The following is a 19183-nucleotide window of genomic DNA, read 5'->3' as shown; positions in this document are numbered from 1 at the left end:
TTGGTTAATACTTCAATTCAGTACAAGAAACTATTCCACATTTTTAACAACTACCATAACATGTTCAACCAAACTTGTCTATTTATACTACAAATTTGATTCAGTACCTAATCCAATTTCCTCTAACCTAAATTAAAAAACTACAGGTTTTGAATGTAAAACTGCATGCTTAAATATAAATAATCCAAAAGGTTATTTTTAGCTTAGTTGTGTAAATTGTGGTTTGAGTTGATTTTACTTGTTTAGGTTTGATTATTTTGATTGCCTCGTCTCTGAGAATGATGCAGGTGTTTACTGTGGGGATTAAAGGGGTGTGGCTTCTGTTGTGATTGACAGGGTCAAAGTAGAGCAGGTTCAGTGACCAGACTGGACTTCTGTATACAGTTTAAATCTGTTGTGTCTGTATCTCAATAAATATTGCTGTTTCTTTTACTTTTTGTTTCCGATCAGCTATCCGTATTTCTCTAATGATCAATAAAAGAGATCAAACTCCTCCCAAGATGTTTTGTTACTGCAAATTCAAGCAAATACAAGCAAATGTGTGTTTTCGTGCACTTTATAATCCAATTACTGCAGGTAATCAGTTTGTCAACATGTTTACATGAACTATAATCAGATAAAGGAACAATTTAGAGTTAACAGGATTTAACAATAAACTCACAGAATAAGACGTGACATCACACATGTAAACATCACATGAAACCTGAACTTCACTCTGCGGCATTTTTAACACACAATATAAATCACACATAATTACAATTCCCCCAAATTAAACAATGGTATGTCTAGTACTAAACATTTAGAAACCATTCATTTTAATAGTCCACACTTTCACAAAAGGGTTCTTTCAGAATTATTCAGTAATGTTAGTAGTTCTATACAGATTATCAGAACCTTATGAGAACCCATTGATGAAATGGTTATATAAATAATATAAAACCCCTTTTCTGTAAACTGAAGTAAATTAAGTCAAATAAGCATTTTTATACAACACTGTGTAGACTAACAATGCTTCTCTACGGTTTAAAATGTTCTTTAAGTGTTAATTACTAAAGACAAATAATCACATGAATATAAGATACTGACCATTTGATGTCCTCATCATAAAAAATTGATGTTTTTTCAAGAGTTTTGTTTTATTAATATTTTTTTAGGATAAAAATAAACTTACTTTAATTGGATAGTCCACTATAGATTCATTATAGATGGTCACCAACATTTAATTGAGTATCTAATAAATGTAAATGTAAATGATTCTCTATTGAATCTAACCCTACACCGAACCCTAACACTAACCTTAAGCCTTATAGTAAATCAACCCTATAACCTAATCCTAACCCCAAAATAAACAGTAGGGAAGTAAAGAATCATTTGCATTTAACTAAGAATTCAGTTGTATTTAATACACATTTAGTTGAAAGTTAGATGGGCATCTAGGAGGCATTAACACTAAACTAACTAAGTAAAGCGCTGGCACAAAAACAACTAGATTTTTGAAAGACCCCACAAACCAACATCAACCAAACATTTACAACTCAACATGTTCTCAGAAGGTAAAGGTCCTTCATAAATTACCTTTGTTGTATAATTAGTGTTAAGAATGACCAACCACCCAAATAATAATAGCTGCTCTGTGGTGGTTTTCTCTCCTGTGGGGTTCTGATCATTGAAGAATAAGATGAAAGGTGAAAAATAATAAAGTATGCAGAGAAACAGATACATGACTACAGTCTACAATTATAGATATACAAAGTGTCCTGTATGATCATTGGAGCTGGGAGAAAAAAGAATATCTTATTATTAGCCCTAAATTGACATTTTTTATGTGTTTTGAGGCTGAAATGCAGGAATAGATGTATATTAAAAATGATATGTGAAAACATTGAGCAAGTAAAAACATATATTGTATTCAAATTGTCTGAAAATAAATAAAAGTCAAAGAAAACATTGTTTTTTTCCCCTGGCTGTCCAATTTGTTAGTAATTACCTTAAATATGTCTTGAACTTTTACAAATTGTCTAAAACTACCTACATACATTTTTCAGAAACAGGTCTACATTTGCTATAACCACTCTACATTTTTTGAGTACTAAAAATGTTCTACATTTCTACAGCAATTCAATTACAACTGTAGACCCATGATAAATGATTATTTATCATGGGTCTACAGTTGTAATTGAATTGCTGTAGAAATGTAGAAACTTTAAAATAGATTCCACTTAAACCTTTTAAAGTGAAGGTTAAAGCCAGTTGTTAGGCAATGTTTGATGTAGAGTTTCTCTGAATTCTCTGAAATCACATGACTTTAGAGAATCTGCACTGACTGCAGGTCCAATCAGCTCTAATGTGGGGTTGTGTAAACACCATTATGATCCAGCCCCCAGAACACAGCTGTTCCCTGAGTTCAGAACACACAGCAGCAGATAACGGGCCGAGCGGAGGAGCACGCTGCGTCAGATATGGGCTCCCAACTGGACCTGCTGCTGCTGCTTACCTCAGCCTTCACCACAAACCTGATTTCTGCAGACAGGTATGAGCGACAGTCCAATAAGGGCTTAGAAAGATTCATTACGTTAAATCTTGACTAAATGTAGACTTAATCTAGTACTTTATGGGTCTTCTCAGGGTTTTCTGATTACCAGAGATTAAGCTTAGTCTCGGACTATGCAGTGCATTGAATTGAGATTTTCCACTGAAAAGAAAAGGTTTAAATCCCTGTTCAGGAAATAATTAATACTCATGTTCAGGCCAATATCAAGACTTTTATTACTTATGTCCAGGGCAATATCAAGACTTTTATTACTTATGTCCAGGGCAATATCAAGACTTTTATTACTTATGTTCAGGCCAATATCAAGACTTTTATTACTTATGTCCAGGGCAATATCAAGACTTTTATTACTTATGTCCAGGGCAATATCAAGACTTTTATTACTTATGTTCAGGGCAATATCAAGACTTTTATTACTTATGTTCAGGGCAATATCAAGACTTTTATTACTTATGTTCAGGGCAATATCAAGACTTTTATTACTTATGTTCAGGCCAATATCAAGACTTTTATTACTTATGTTCAGGGCAATATCAAGACTTTTATTACTTATGTTCAGGGCAATATCAAGACTTTTACTACTTATGTTCAGGGCAATATCAAGACTTTTATTACTTATGTTCAGGGCAATATCAAGACTTTTATTACTTATGTTCAGGGCAATATCAAGACTTTTATTACTTATGTTCAGGGCAATATCAAGACTTTTATTACTTATGTTCAGGGCAATATCAAGACTTTTATTACTTATGTCCAGGGCAATATCAAAACTTTTAGTACTCATGTCCAGTTTAAGACAAAAACATTTAATAGTTATGTCCAGGTCATAAGAAATACTTTTAGAACTCACATCCAGATCAAGATCAAGACTTCAAGATACTTATGTCCAAGTAAATACAAAGACTTTTAATACTCATGTTCAGGCCAATATCAAAACTTTTAGTACTCATGTCCAGGCCAATATCAAGACTTTTAGTACTCATGTTCAAGCCAATACCAAAACTTTTAGTACTCATGTCCAGGCCAATATCAAGACTTTTAGTACTCATGTTCAAGCCAATACCAAAACTTTTAGTACTCATGTCCAGGCCAATATCAAGACTTTAGTACTCATGTCCAGGTCAATACCAAAACTTTTAGTACTCATGTCCAGGCCAATATCAAGACTTTTCTACTCATGTCCAGGCCAATATCAAGACTTTTATTACTTATGTTCAGGCCAATATCAAGACTTTTATTACTTATGTTCAGGCCATTATCAAAACTTTTAGTACTCATGTTCAAGCCAATACCAAAACTTTTAGTACTCATGTCCAGGCCAATATCAAAACTTTAGTACTCATGTCGAGGTCAAGACAAAAACATTTAATAGTCATGTCCAGGTCATAAGAAATACTTTTAGAACTCACTTTCAGATAAAGAACAAGACTTTTAGTACTTATGTCCAAGTAAATACCAAGACTTTTAATACTCACGTTCAGGCCAATATCAAGACTTTTAGTACTCATGTCCAGGCCAATATCAAGACTTTTGTACTCATGTCCAGGCCAAAACCAAGACTTTTAGTACTCATGTCCAGGCCAGTATCAAGACTTTTAGTACTCATGTCCAGGCCAATATCAAGACTTTTAGTACTCATGTCCAGGCCAGTATCAAGACTTTTGTACTCATGTCAAGGTCAAGACAAAAACATTTAATAGTCATGTCCAGGTCATAAGAAATACTTTTAGAACTCACTTTCAGATAAAGAACAAGACTTTTAGTACTTATGTCCAAGTAAATACCAAGACTTTTAATACTCACGTTCAGGCCAATATCAAGACTTTTAGTACTCATGTCCAGGCCAATATCAAGACTTTTGTACTCATGTCCAGGCCAAAACCAAGACTTTTAGTACTCATGTCCAGGCCAGTATCAAGACTTTTAGTACTCATGTCCAGGCCAATATCAAGACTTTTAGTCCTCATGTCCAGGCCAAAATCAAAACGTTTGTACTCATGTCGAGGTCAAGACAAAAACATTTAATAGTCATGTCCAGGTCATAAGAAATACTTTTAGAACTTACGTCCAGATGAAGATCAAGACTTTTAGTACCTATGTCCAGGCCAATATGAAAACTTATAGTATTCATGGCCAGGCCAATATCAAGACTTGGGTACTCATGTCCATGCCAGTATCAAGACGTTTAGTCCTCATATCCAGGTCAAGACAAAAACATTTGATAGTCATGTCCAGGTCATAAGAACTACTTTTAGTACTCACGTCCAGATCAAGATCAAGACTTTTAGTACTTATGTCCAAGTAAATACCAAGACTTTTAGTCCTCATGTCCAGGCCAATATCAAGACTTTTAATACTCATGTCCAGGCCAATATCAAAATTTTTGTACTCATGTCCAGGGCAATATCAAGACTTTTATTACTTATGTCCAGGCTAATATCAAGACTTTTAGTTCTCATATCCAGGTCAAGACAAAAACATTTGATAATCATGTCCAGGTCATAAGAAATACTTTTAGAACTTACGTCCAGATGAAGATTAAGACTTTTAGTACTTATGTCCAAGTAAATACCAAGACTTTTAATACTCATGTTCAGGCCAATATCAAGACTTTTAGTACTCACGTCCAGATCAATATCAAGACTTTAGTCCTCATGTCAAGGCCAGTATCAAGACTTTTAGTACTCATGTCCAGACCAATATCAACACTTTTAGAACTCATGTCCAGGCTAATATCAAAACTTTTGTACTCATGTTGAGGTCAAGAGAAAAACATTTGATAGTCATGTCCAGGTCATAAGAAATACTTTTAGAACTTACGTCCAGATGAAGATTAAGACTTTTAGTACTTATGTCCAAGTAAATACCAAGACTTTTAATACTCATGTTCAGGCCAATATCAAGTCTTTTAGTACTCATGTCCAGGCCAATATCAAGACTTTTAGTACTCATGTCCAGGCCAATATCAAAACTTTTATTACTCATGTCCAGGCCAATATCAAGACTTTTGTACTCGTGTCCAGGCCAATATCAAGACTTTTAGTATGTCCAGGCCAATATCAAGACTTTTAATACTCATGTTCAGGCCAATATCAAGTCTTTTAGTACTCATGTCCAGGCCAATATCAAGACTTTTAGTACTCATGTCCAGGCCAATATCAAAACTTTTATTACTCATATCCAGGCCAATATCAAGACTTTTGTACTCATGTCCAGGCCAATATCAAGACTTTTAGTATGTCCAGGCCAATATCAAGACTTTTAATACTCAAGTGCAGGCCAATATTAAGACTTTTAGTACTCATGTCCAGGCCAATATCAAAACTTTTAGTACTCATGTCCAGGCCAATATCAAGACTTTTAGTACTCATGTCCAGGTCAATATCAAGACTTTTAATACTCATGTCCAGGTCAAGACAAAACAATTGAATAGTCATGTCCAGGCCAATATCAAGATTTTTAGTATTCACGTCCAGGCCAATATCAAGATTTTTAGTACTCACGTCCAGGCCAATATCAAGATTTTAGTACTCATGTCCAGGGCAATATCAAGTGTTTAGTACTCATGTCTAGGCCAATATGAAGACTTTTAGTACTCATGTCCAGGCCAATATCATGATTTTAGTGCTTATGTCCAGGTCAAATTTTAAGACTTTTAGTACTCATGTCCAGGCCAATATCAAGACATTTAGTCCTCATGTCCAGGCCAATATCAAGACTTTTAGTCCTCATGTCCAGGCCAATATCAAGACTTTTAGTAATCATGTCCAGGCCAATTTTAAGACTTTTAGTATGTCCAGGCCAATATCAAGACTTTTAGTAATCATGTCCAGGCCAATATCAAGACTTTTAGTATGTCCACGCCAATATCAAGACTTTAACTATGTCCAGGCCAATATCAAGACTTTTAATACTCAAGTGCAGGCCAATATTAAGACTTTTAGTACTCATGTCCAGGCCAATATCAAAACTTTTAGTACTCATGTCCAGGCCAATATCAAGACTTTTAGTACTCATGTCCAGGTCAATATCAAGACTTTTAATACTCATGTCCAGGTCAAGACAAAACAATTGAATAGTCATGTCCAGGCCAATATCAAGATTTTTAGTATTCACGTCCAGGCCAATATCAAGATTTTTAGTACTCACGTCCAGGCCAATATCAAGATTTTAGTACTCATGTCCAGGGCAATATCAAGTGTTTAGTACTCATGTCTAGGCCAATATGAAGACTTTCAGTACTCATGTCTAGGCCAATATCATGATTTTAGTGCTTATGTCCAGGTCAAGACAAAAAAAAAATGAATAGTCATGTCCAGGCCAAATTTTAAGACTTTTAGTACTCATGTCCAGGCCAATATCAAGACATTTAGTCCTCATGTCCAGGCCAATATCAAGACTTTTAGTCCTCATGTCCAGGCCAATATCAAGACTTTTAGTAATCATGTCCAGGCCAATTTTAAGACTTTTAGTATGTCCAGGCCAATATCAAGACTTTTAGTAATCATGTCCAGGCCAATATCAAGACTTTTAGTATGTCCAGGCCAATATCAAGACTTTTACTATGTCCAGGCCAATATCAAGACTTTTAATACTCATGTCCAGGCCAATATCAAGGCTTTTAGTACTCATGTCCAGGCCAATATCAAAACTTTTAGTACTCATGTCCAGGCCAATATCAAGACTTTTAGTACTCATGTCCAGGTCAATATCAAGACTTTTAATACTCATGTCCAGGTCAAGACAAAACAATTGAATAGTCATGTCCAGGCCAATATCAAGATTTTTAGTATTCACGTCCAGGCCAATATCAAGATTTTTAGTACTCACGTCCAGGCCAATATCAAGATTTTAGTACTCATGTCCAGGGCAATATCAAGTGTTTAGTACTCATGTCTAGGCCAATATGAAGACTTTCAGTACTCATGTCCAGGCCAATATCATGATTTTAGTGCTTATGTCCAGGTCAAGACAAAAAAAAAATGAATAGTCATGTCCAGGCCAAATTTTAAGACTTTTAGTACTCATGTCCAGGCCAATATCAAGACATTTAGTCCTCATGTCCAGGCCAATATCAAGACTTTTATTCCTCATGTCCAGGCCAATATCAAGACTTTTAGTAATCATGTCCAGGCCAATTTTAAGACTTTTAGTATGTCCAGGCCAATATCAAGACTTTTAGTAATCATGTCCAGGCCAATATCAAGACTTTTAGTATGTCCAGGCCAATATCAAGACTTTTACTATGTCCAGGCCAATATCAAGACTTTTAATACTCATGTCCAGGCCAATATCAAGGCTTTTAGTACTCATGTCCAGGCCAATATCAAAACTTTTAGTACTCATGTCCAGGCCAATATCAAGACTTTTAGTACTCATGTCCAGGTCAATATCAAGACTTTTAATACTCATGTCCAGGTCCAGACAAAACAATTGAATAGTCATGTCCAGGCCAATATCAAGATTTTTAGTATTCACGTCCAGGCCAATATCAAGATTTTTAGTACTCACGTCCAGGCCAATATCAAGATTTTAGTACTCATGTCCAGGGCAATATCAAGTGTTTAGTACTCATGTCTAGGCCAATATGAAGACTTTCAGTACTCATGTCCAGGCCAATATCATGATTTTAGTGCTTATGTCCAGGTCAAGACAAAAAAAAATGAATAGTCATGTCCAGGCCAAATTTTAAGACTTTTAGTACTCATGTCCAGGCCAATATCAAGACATTTAGTCCTCATGTCCAGGCCAATATCAAGACTTTTATTCCTCATGTCCAGGCCAATATCAAGACTTTTAGTAATCATGTCCAGGCCAATTTTAAGACTTTTAGTATGTCCAGGCCAATATCAAGACTTTTAGTACTCATGTCCAGGCCAATATCATGATTTTAGTCTTTATGTCCAGGTCAAGACAAAAAAAAAATGAATAGTCATGTCCAGGCCAATATCAAGACATTTAGTACTCATGTCCAGGCCAATATCAAGACTTTTAGTCCTCATGTCCAGGCCAATATCAAGACTTTTAGTAATCATGTCCAGGCCAATTTTAAGACTTTTAGTATGTCCAGGCCAATATCAAGACTTTTAGTAATCATGTCCAGGCCAATATCAAGACTTTTAGTAATCATGTCCAGGCCAATATCAAGACTTTTACTATGTCCAGGCCAATATTAAGACTTTTATTACTCATGTCCAGGCCAATATCAAGGCTTTTAGCACTCATGTCCAGGCCAATATCAAAACTTTTAGTACTCATGTCCAGGCCAATATCAAGACTTTTAGTACTCATGTCCAGGTCAATATCAAGACTTTTAATACTCATGTCCAGGCCAATATCAAGACTTTTAGTACTCATGTCCAGGTCAATATCAAGACTTTTAATACTCATGTCCAGGCCAATATCAAGGCTTTTAGTACTCATGTCCAGGCCAATATCATGATTTTAGTGCTTATGTCCAGGTCAAGACAAAAAAAAATGAATAGTCATGTCCAGGCCAAATTTTAAGACTTTTAGTACTCATGTCCAGGCCAATATCAAGACATTTAGTCCTCATGTCCAGGCCAATATCAAGACTTTTATTCCTCATGTCCAGGCCAATATCAAGACTTTTAGTAATCATGTCCAGGCCAATTTTAAGACTTTTAGTATGTCCAGGCCAATATCAAGACTTTTAGTACTCATGTCCAGGCCAATATCATGATTTTAGTCTTTATGTCCAGGTCAAGACAAAAAAAATGAATAGTCATGTCCAGGCCAATATCAAGACATTTAGTACTCATGTCCAGGCCAATATCAAGACTTTTAGTCCTCATGTCCAGGCCAATATCAAGACTTTTAGTAATCATGTCCAGGCCAATTTTAAGACTTTTAGTATGTCCAGGCCAATATCAAGACTTTTAGTAATCATGTCCAGGCCGATATCAAGACATTTAGTACTCATGTCCAGGCCAATATCAAGACTTTTAGTCCTCATGTCCAGGCCAATATCAAGACTTTTAGTAATCATGTCCAGGCCAATTTTAAGACTTTTAGTATGTCCAGGCCAATATCAAGACTTTTAGTAATCATGTCCAGGCCAATATCAAGACTTTTAGTAATCATGTCCAGGCCAATATCAAGACTTTTACTATGTCCAGGCCAATATTAAGACTTTTAATACTCATGTCCAGGCCAATATCAAGGCTTTTAGTACTCATGTCCAGGCCAATATCAAAACTTTTAGTACTCATGTCCAGGCCAATATCAAGACTTTTAGTACTCATGTCCAGGTCAATATCAAGACTTTTAATACTCATGTCCAGGCCAATATCAAGGCTTTTAGTACTCATGTCCAGGCCAATATCATGATTTTAGTGCTAATGTCCAGGTCAAGACAAAAAAAATGAATAGTCATGTCCAGGCCAAATTTTAAGACTTTTAGTACTCATGTCCAGGCCAATATCAAGACATTTAGTCCTCATGTCCAGGCCAATATCAAGACTTTTATTCCTCATGTCCAGGCCAATATCAAGACTTTTAGTAATCATGTCCAGGCCAATTTTAAGACTTTTAGTATGTCCAGGCCAATATCAAGACTTTTAGTACTCATGTCCAGGCCAATATCATGATTTTAGTCTTTATGTCCAGGTCAAGACAAAAAAAAATGAATAGTCATGTCCAGGCCAATATCAAGACATTTAGTACTCATGTCCAGGCCAATATCAAGACTTTTAGTCCTCATGTCCAGGCCAATATCAAGACTTTTAGTAATCATGTCCAGGCCAATATCAAGACTTTTAGTAATCATGTCCAGGCCAATATCAAGACTTTTAGTAATCATGTCCAGGCCAATATCAAGACTTTTACTATGTCCAGGCCAATATCAAAACTTTTAGTACTCATGTCCAGGCCAATATCAAGACTTTTAGTACTCATGTCCAGGTCAATATCAAGACTTTTAATACTCATGTCCAGGTCAAGACAAAACAATTGAATAGTCATGTCCAGGCCAATATCAAGATTTTTAGTATTCACGTCCAGGCCAATATCAAAATTTTTAGTACTCACGTCCAGGCCAATATCAAGATTTTAGTACTCATGTCCAGGGCAATATCAAGTGTTTAGTACTCATGTCTAGGCCAATATGAAGACTTTCAGTACTCATGTCCAGGCCAATATCATGATTTTAGTGCTTATGTCCAGGTCAAGACAAAAAAAATGAATAGTCATGTCCAGGCCAAATTTTAAGACTTTTAGTACTCATGTCCAGGCCAATATCAAGACATTTAGTCCTCATGTCCAGGCCAATATCAAGACTTTTATTCCTCATGTCCAGGCCAATATCAAGACTTTTAGTAATCATGTCCAGGCCAATTTTAAGACTTTTAGTATGTCCAGGCCAATATCAAGACTTTTAGTACTCATGTCCAGGCCAATATCATGATTTTAGTCTTTATGTCCAGGTCAAGACAAAAAAAAATGAATAGTCATGTCCAGGCCAATATCAAGACATTTAGTACTCATGTCCAGGCCAATATCAAGACTTTTAGTCCTCATGTCCAGGCCAATATCAAGACTTTTAGTAATCATGTCCAGGCCAATTTTAAGACTTTTAGTATGTCCAGGCCAATATCAAGACTTTTAGTAATCATGTCCAGGCCAATATCAAGACTTTTGGTAACACTTTACTTGGATGGTCCATTTTATGGCCTTGTTGATGCTCAACTGACATTCAACTAACACTGAATTGAATGTCCATTAAATTTAACTTAACCCTATGTTGAATGTAAATTATTAAAAATAGAACCTAACCCTACACCTAACCCTTACCTTAACCCTTAATCAACCCTAAAATCGAACTCTACACCTAACCCTTACTCTAACCTTAACCTAAACTTAAAATCTAACCCTTAACCCAATCCTAAAATATTAAGATAAGCGTTTGGGCTAGAGTTTAATGTAGGGTTATATTCAATAGAGAATCATTTACTCTCACCTTTTAGTTCATTTGCATTTAATAGACATGTAGTTGAATGTTAGTTGAATGTCAGTTGAGCATCAAAGAGGCCATCAAATGGACCATCCAAGTAAAGTGTTACCAGACTTTTAGTAATCATGTCCAGGCCAATATCAAGACTTTTACTATGTCCAGGCCAATATTAAGACTTTTAATACTCATGTCCAGGCCAATATCAAGGCTTTTAGTACTCATGTCCAGGCCAATATCAAAACTTTTAGTACTCATGTCCAGGCCAATATCAAGACTTTTAGTACTCATGTCCAGGTCAATATCAAGACTTTTAATACTCATGTCCAGGCCAATATCAAGGCTTTTAGTACTCATGTCCAGGCCAATATCATGATTTTAGTGCTTATGTCCAGGTCAAGACAAAAAAAAATGAATAGTCATGTCCAGGCCAAATTTTAAGACTTTTAGTACTCATGTCCAGGCCAATATCAAGACATTTAGTCCTCATGTCCAGGCCAATATCAAGACTTTTATTCCTCATGTCCAGGCCAATATCAAGACTTTTAGTAATCATGTCCAGGCCAATTTTAAGACTTTTAGTATGTCCAGGCCAATATCAAGACTTTTAGTACTCATGTCCAGGCCAATATCATGATTTTAGTCTTTATGTCCAGGTCAAGACAAAAAAAAATGAATAGTCATGTCCAGGCCAATATCAAGACATTTAGTACTCATGTCCAGGCCAATATCAAGACTTTTAGTCCTCATGTCCAGGCCAATATCAAGACTTTTAGTAATCATGTCCAGGCCAATTTTAAGACTTTTAGTATGTCCAGGCCAATATCAAGACTTTTAGTAATCATGTCCAGGCCGATATCAAGACATTTAGTACTCATGTCCAGGCCAATATCAAGACTTTTAGTCCTCATGTCCAGGCCAATATCAAGACTTTTAGTAATCATGTCCAGGCCAATTTTAAGACTTTTAGTATGTCCAGGCCAATATCAAGACTTTTAGTAATCATGTCCAGGCCAATATCAAGACTTTTAGTAATCATGTCCAGGCCAATATCAAGACTTTTACTATGTCCAGGCCAATATTAAGACTTTTAATACTCATGTCCAGGCCAATATCAAGGCTTTTAGTACTCATGTCCAGGTCAATATCAAGACTTTTAATACTTATGTCCAGGCCAATATCAAGGCTTTTAGTACTCATGTCCAGGCCAATATCATGATTTTAGTGCTTATGTCCAGGTCAAGAAAAAAAAAATGAATAGTCATGTCCAGGCCAAATTTTAAGACTTTTAGTACTCATGTCCAGGCCAATATCAAGACATTTAGTCCTCATGTCCAGGCCAATATCAAGACTTTTATTCCTCATGTCCAGGCCAATATCAAGACTTTTAGTAATCATGTCCAGGCCAATTTTAAGACTTTTAGTATGTCCAGGCCAATATCAAGACTTTTAGTACTCATGTCCGGGCCAATATCATGATTTTAGTCTTTATGTCCAGGTCAAGACAAAAAAAAATGAATAGTCATGTCCAGGCCAATATCAAGACATTTAGTACTCATGTCCAGGCCAATATCAAGACTTTTAGTCCTCATGTCCAGGCCAATATCAAGACTTTTATTCCTCATGTCCAGGCCAATTTTAAGACTTTTAGTATGTCCAGGCCAATATCAAGACTTTTAGTAATCATGTCCAGGCCAATATCAAGACTTTTAGTAATCATGTCCAGGCCAATATCAAGACTTTTACTATGTCCAGGCCAATATCAAAACTTTTAGTACTCATGTCCAGGCCAATATCAAGACTTTTAGTACTCATGTCCAGGTCAATATCAAGACTTTTAATACTCATGTCCAGGTCAAGACAAAACAATTGAATAGTCATGTCCAGGCCAATATCAAGATTTTTAGTATTCACGTCCAGGCCAATATCAAGATTTTTAGTACTCACGTCCAGGCCAATATCAAGATTTTAGTACTCATGTCCAGGGCAATATCAAGTGTTTAGTACTCATGTCTAGGCCAATATGAAGACTTTCAGTACTCATGTCCAGGCCAATATCATGATTTTAGTGCTTATGTCCAGGTCAAGACAAAAAAAAATGAATAGTCATGTCCAGGCCAAATTTTAAGACTTTTAGTACTCATGTCCAGGCCAATATCAAGACTTTTAGTCCTCATGTCCAGGCCAATATCAAGACTTTTAGTAATCATGTCCAGGCCAATTTTAAGACTTTTAGTATGTCCAGGCCAATATCAAGACTTTTAGTAATCATGTCCAGGCCAATATCAAGACTTTTAGTATGTCCAGGCCAATATCAAGACTTTTACTATGTCCAGGCCAATATCAAGACTTTTAATACTCATGTCCAGGCCAATATCAAGGCTTTTAGTACTCATGTCCAGGCCAATATCAAAACTTTTAGTACTCATGTCCAGGCCAATATCAAGACTTTTAATACTCATGTCCAGGTCAAGACAAAACAATTTAATAGTCATGTCCAGGCCATATCAAGATTTTTAGTACTCACGTCCAGGGCAATATCAAGTGTTTAGTTCTCATGTCTAGGCCAATATGAAGACTTTTAGCACTCATGTCCAGGCCAATATCATGATTTTAGTCTTCATGTCCAGGTCAAGACAAAAAAAAATGAATAGTCATGTCCAGGCCAATATCAAGACATTTAGTACTCATGTCCAGGCCAATATCAAGACTTTTAGTCCTCATGTCCAGGCCAATATCAAGACTTTTAGTCCTCATGTCCAGGCCAATATCAAGACTTTTAGTCTTCATGTCCAGGCTAATATCAAGACTTTTATTACTTATGTCCAGGCTAATATAAAGATTTTAGAACACATATCCAAGTCAAGACGAAAACATTTAATACTCATGTCCAGGCCAATATCAATACTTTTAGTACTCATGTCCAGGCCAATATCAAAACTTTTAGTCCTCATGTCCAGGCCAATATCAATACTTTTAGTACTCATGTCCAGGCCAATATCAATAATTTTACTCCTCATGTCCAGGCCAATATCAAGATTTTAGTACACATATCCAGGTCAAGCCAAAAACATTTAATAGTCATGTCCAGGTCATAAGAAATACATTTAGTACTCACGTCCAGATCAAGATCAAGACTTTTAGTACTTATTTCCAAGTGAATACCAAGGCTTTAGTACTCATGAACATAGTACATAATTTTCTTTAGTTCTAGCTGTGGAAGTAAGTTTAAGTCTCTCGACCTAACTTCAGTATTTTTTTTGTTTGTTTTATATCAGCTACACCAAATGAGGATGGGCTATTTTTCTGTTAGATTTTTCTTGACTGTTTTTAATTTTAGTGTTGCTGGTGTGAAAGGCTTTTCTGCTATAGAGAGATAAGAACAAATTAACCAGGCAATGAGCTGCTTAGAAACCTAAATTGTTTTATTTTCAAAACCCTCTGCATTTATGGAGGACCCATTTTCTTTGAATGTCAGCATATTACAATTTTTTGGTGTGATATAGCATTTTTAATTTCATATCCACTCCATCACACACCCTTAAAATACAGTTTCTCAGTGGTTCTTACTGATCTTTAGTAATATAGAAATATAGCAGCCAGCTGACTCAAAATGCATTTGTCCAATTTTGCATTAGATTCATGGTGGTGGCTCCCAGTGTGTTTCACGTTGGGGTGAAGGAGACGGTGTTGGTGCAGGTGGGAAAAGCCCTGCTGAACAAACCTGTGACCTGTTACCTAGAACAGGAAGTAAAACGGGTTCTTATGTCTGAGAAGAAAACTGTGCAGATCACACAAAAGGGACAATTCAGAGAACTGAACCTTCAGGTAAACAACGTGTTACAAACAACACAATATTCCAACATGAAATTTAAACAGACCTCCTACATCAAAGAAGATTAAATTATTTACACCAATTATCTCTTAATTAACTCAAGCTTCATTTTTACAGAGTTGGTAATAGTGTACAATAATCTTTCTTGTCATATGTGACAAATACAGTACAGTTGCAAGAAAAAGTATGTGAACCCTTTGGGATTACTTGATTTTCTGCATAAATTGGTCATTAAATGTGTTCTGATCTTCATCAAAATCACAACAATAGACAAACACACTCTGCTTAAACTAATACCACACAAAACATATATGTTTGCATGATTTTATTGAACACAACATGTTAACATTCACAGTGCAGGATGGTAAAGGTATGTGAACCTTTGGATTTAATAACTGGTTGACCCTCATTTGGCAGCAAAAACCTCAACCAAACTTTTCCTGTAGTTGCAGGTCAGACCTGCACAACGATCAGGAGGAATTTTGCACCATTTCTCTTCACAAAACTCTTTCAGTTCAGCAATATTTTTGGGATATCTGGTGTAAATCGCTGTCTTGTTGTGTTTAATAAAACTATGCAAACATATAATTTTTTCTGTGGTATTAGTTTAAGCAGACTGGGTTTGTCTATTGTTGTGACTTGATGAAGATCAGAACCCATTTAATGACCAATTTATGCCGATCCCAAATGGTTCACATACTTTTTCTTGCAACTATATATGTTGTGTTCCAATATAAATTACATATATTTAGTTCAGATTTGGGCCACTTCTATAAGTGAAACTGAAATTTTATACATATCTGATTAGAGGCAATGAGACTCCAAATCAGAATTCATGAGACTTCAGAAAGAAAGAAATCAGACTATGCTGTTTGCATGACTAGTACTCTTTACTATTAACCGCAATAAACTGATTATAAAGAGATTGCCACTCTTCTAAAAGGTGACTACAGATAAAGTAACGGAGCTGCAGTCGACCAATGGGGAGCCACCATACCTGAACCTGGTGTGTGATGTTGGAGAAAAGGAAAGACAGATCACCAGAGTGTTAGTCTCCCAACATAGAGGATACATCTTCATCCAGACCGACCAGCCCATTTACAACCCCACCCAGCTAGGTAACTCACAGCACCCCTTCAGATCCCACCTGACCTGACCTACCGCATTCACAGGGTTTATCTCTGGAGGCAAAAAAACTTCACATCCAACCTCTCAGATCTTTGTATAAATAAACAGAAACTTCCAATAAATCCTGTTTCCATATTGCACTATGAATCCATTTATAATGTATTTCATATTATACATAATACCTTATAATGACTGTCTTATATACTAAACTTATATAAAAACTTATATATACTTACAGCAACATATATAACACACTACACCGTACATGCCTCTTATGAGCGAGCACCACAGAGATTCCAATAATTGTGGTGACAACAGTGACAAGGAAAAACTTATACTTATACTTTTTTTAACTTAAAAAATTATAATTATAACTTGTGGTGCTTGTGTTGCACAGTATCTCACAGACACTTATGTTTAAACTGTTCATTTAAGCTATGAATTGGGTTTTTTGGAGGATTCAGTTGACCAGTTAAACAGTGTACTCACATTAGTGTCAATAGCTAATATACCAAAATTGACTGCACAGCAAGCTAGCTCACTACAGCGTGTGTAGCTATATGAATTTACCAGTGCGGAAGCATGTTACAGTGTACTTACTGGAACTCCTGTGTGTTTACATTTATCAGTTTATAGAATTACGCTCATTCACCTCTCTGTATGGCACTGTGTTATGTGGTAAAGTTTTTTCCAATCACCATAAACCATAGGAAATTAATGAGAATGTGTATTTGTGTGTATTTACCGCGTGGATCTTCCTCTTAAAGGCTGGGGGCCCAAATGGGTCCAACCTGGAGGTGATGCCTGTTTTAACCCCACTGGGAGAATCCACAGTTGGGGGGAGAAGAGGGTTCACTTTTCTCAGGGAAACCTGTAAAATGCAAAAAAAATATACATGTATACATTATTGAGCTTGGCCAATAATAATAATACTTACTGGTAATATTTGTTTGTAACAACCTAGGTTAAATCATAATATAGTTCTGTGGTAGTAACATGGTAGCTCACCTGAAGGTGGATTTGAAACACCAACCTTATGGATGGGAGACCAAAGTAAACTGAGTGAGCTACCAACTGAATCTGTTATAAAAGGACCCAAGTGCAGAGTTGAACAGAAACAAGAAATAAACTAAATAACTAAGGGCAACCACAAAGTGCTGGTGGAAGTAGGAAGGATGAAGACACTTAGAAACAAAGGAGATTAATATTTAAAATAGAAATTGAAAATTTGCTTTAAAAGAGGTTTAAAACCCCAACTCTTTGTTTGCAAAATAACTGAAAACAACTGGAGCAGTTTCATGAGATGAGGCCAAAGGCTGGGGGTGGCATAGCAGGTTGCCCTGCCATAGTCTGTTTTTAAGTTTATATGGGCTAGTTTACCCCCCACCAGAAAGAATGGAGTGTTCAGAGGTGGGGCTTCGGCATAGTGTTCACAGTGTTCTTAGTGTTCTTTTTCTATCCAGTCTGTGTCATACCAACATGCTGATGTGCTAGCCGCTAGTAACAGGAGTGGGAGATTTTTTTTTTAATTAGGTGCACAGCCTTGCGGCTGTCCCTGCTAATTTTTTGGCTGAAAAAATGTTTTTGTTCTTTTTTTTAAATCTCAAAATTAAGTCACATAAATCACTGGGTAATATTTTACCAACTCTTATTGGTAGAATCTCTTATAGTTTTTTTCTTGAAATTTACATTTATTCACTAGTTTACAGTCTTAGTGACTAAAATTGTCAGATGGTGTGACATGAATGTTATCGTGTAATAAATAAAAAATGTGTAAAATATGATAATGTAAGTCATTTTTTCCTGATTTTTCATGATTACTATATAAAAAGTATAGCATTACTCACATGCAAATGTGTTACCTTTTGCATTAATTTTGATTATCTACACACATAGGAAGACGTTTAATCGAATTATATCAATATACTTTAAATTATTTTGGGAATCCCTTGTCATAGAAGTACCAAAAATCTTGTAACATTTGCTGGCATTATTCATCATATGTCACATTGAAGAGTTTATGATAAATAACCAAAATCATTATTTTTTTTATGATAAATCACACCACACAACAATCTGTATGCAAAAATCTGTGTTGAGTGCATTTAGCAAACAAATAAACTTGGTTTGGCAAGTAACTGAATTCATTCTCAGTTACAGCAGAATCACAAAATTGTTGAAGAACAATTGAATTCTACTCAATGTAGTGAAAAATGTTTATAAGACATTAACTAATCCACTTATTCATTAGATGTTGCACTTTTTATTTTAATCTGTTGAATGTTAGCTACAGGAATATTGAATGCATCACTTCTTTTTAAAAAGGTAATGAGCAAAACAATGATCGATTAGAAAGCTTTGTGACACATTTGGCTTCTACTTAAAGAAACAAACAGAAGAACAATGTATTTATAATATATGGCTTTCCTGGTTTTGTGCTGAAACTGGATGTTCAGCTGTGCTACAGTGAGCTGCAGCTGGGTCAGATTAAGTGGGTCTGAGTAAGTGAGTAAATCTGCATTAATGAGTGAGTGCTGCTCTATTAATATTACATTTTTGAATAATATACTATAAAAATGTGTTGAACGAATGAAATATTTAATAAACGTAGCTATTAGCTATAACATATGTATCTAAGAGCATTATTTATGTATTTAAATGCAGTTCATATCATATAGTGTGACAAAATAATCATATGGTG

The 19183-nt window shown here is 35.7% G+C and overlaps 1 protein-coding gene across 2 annotated transcripts in view; it reads left to right on the top strand.

The window, feature by feature from the left end:
* Positions 1–2405: 2405 nt before the first annotated feature.
* The window catches only part of c4b (complement 4B (Chido blood group)), a 171007-nt gene continuing 154229 nt past the window's right edge, over positions 2406–19183 (top strand). Inside the window, exons 1-3 of one of the 2 annotated variants that reach the window (XM_049480533.1) lie at positions 2406–2530; positions 15158–15347; positions 16298–16472. In XM_049480533.1, the coding sequence (XP_049336490.1) occupies positions 2460–2530; positions 15158–15347; positions 16298–16472 (436 nt within the window). In that variant the 5' untranslated portion in view covers positions 2406–2459. The remainder of the gene's footprint in view (positions 2531–15157; positions 15348–16297; positions 16473–19183) is intronic. The other variant, XM_049480532.1, reaches the window with a different exon arrangement.

This window comes from Astyanax mexicanus, chromosome 6, assembly GCF_023375975.1.
Source record: "Astyanax mexicanus isolate ESR-SI-001 chromosome 6, AstMex3_surface, whole genome shotgun sequence".
Classification (NCBI taxonomy): domain Eukaryota; kingdom Metazoa; phylum Chordata; class Actinopteri; order Characiformes; family Acestrorhamphidae; genus Astyanax; species Astyanax mexicanus.
This window is presented reverse-complemented; position numbering and strand designations above follow the sequence as displayed.